Source organism: Galeopterus variegatus, unplaced genomic scaffold, assembly GCF_000696425.1.
Source record: "Galeopterus variegatus unplaced genomic scaffold, G_variegatus-3.0.2 Scaffold6346, whole genome shotgun sequence".
NCBI lineage: Eukaryota > Metazoa > Chordata > Mammalia > Dermoptera > Cynocephalidae > Galeopterus > Galeopterus variegatus.
The window spans coordinates 17208-18184 of NW_007732457.1; the positions used below are offsets into that span (position 1 = coordinate 17208).

At 30.6% G+C, this 977-nt stretch overlaps 1 protein-coding gene across 1 annotated transcript in view; it reads right to left on the bottom strand.

Moving 5' to 3' along the window:
* LOC103606148 (fibrocystin-L) overlaps nt 1-977 on the bottom strand; it is a gene marked incomplete at both ends in the record, with an annotated part of 125955 nt that overhangs the window by 14984 nt on the left and 109994 nt on the right. Inside the window, one exon of the mRNA XM_008590740.1 lies at nt 442-571. Coding sequence (XP_008588962.1) covers nt 442-571 — 130 coding nt within the window. The remainder of the gene's footprint in view (nt 1-441; nt 572-977) is intronic.

A 977-nucleotide genomic window follows, 5' to 3' on the forward strand; every position in this document is an offset into this window, starting at 1 on the left:
CTAACTTATTCCTTCTGTTGGGAATTACAGTTTTACCATTTCATTGTAGCTTCTCTAAATGCAGTTCCAACTGGAAATGTATCCATGAAACAAATCAGGACAAAGAAGCTTTGGGATCTAGGGTTCTCAAATTTCAGTGTGCATAAGAATCACCTAGAAGCTTGTATAGAACAAAATATGCCAAGCTGTACCCCACAGAATGAGATATAGTAGGTTTTTGCTGAATATTTGCTGAATGAATGAATGCATAGAGACTATCGGTATCCAGCACATAAATGGTTGCACCCCTTGGGTACCAATGCCAATTTAACTGAAATGCTCCTCTAAAATATTTGTGAGGTGTTTTATCAAAGAATTGTGATTATAGACTACAGCATTAAAATGTGAATTTTTCAAGACACTTAAATTATATATTTATTTAGTTAAAGAGTAGCCACTTACCAAGGTGAGTGTAGGAAAGGCTATCATTGAGAATGAGAATTTTGTGATCATGCAGGATTTTAACAATACTTCTAGTTTCTGTCTGGTGGAAATCATAGCTTGTGGTTGTTATTACAATTTCTTCTCCCTCCTTAGAAAAATTCAAGTGCCAAATTTAAGAACAATTTTTAAAATAGGGTTATAGTTTTTAATAACATTATTAAATAATTCTTATTTAATGTATATCTCATTAGAAGCTATGGTATCATCACTAAGAACAAATGACATTTAGGTGTCTAAAAATAAATATGCTTATGTTTGATATTAACAATTCTAAATTTTGAGTTCTCTCAGCATTTCCTTACCTTTAATTCAGTCATTTACTAAAATCACAGCAATATACATTTTTTAAAAATCAAAGACATCAAAGCAAATGTACTCATATTTTTATTAAAAGCTGGTCAGGACAATATCGTTAATACTTGAAAAAAATCCCTAGTTTTTCTTTCTTTCTTTCTTTCTTTCTTTCTTTCTTTCTTTCTTTCTTTCTTTCTTTC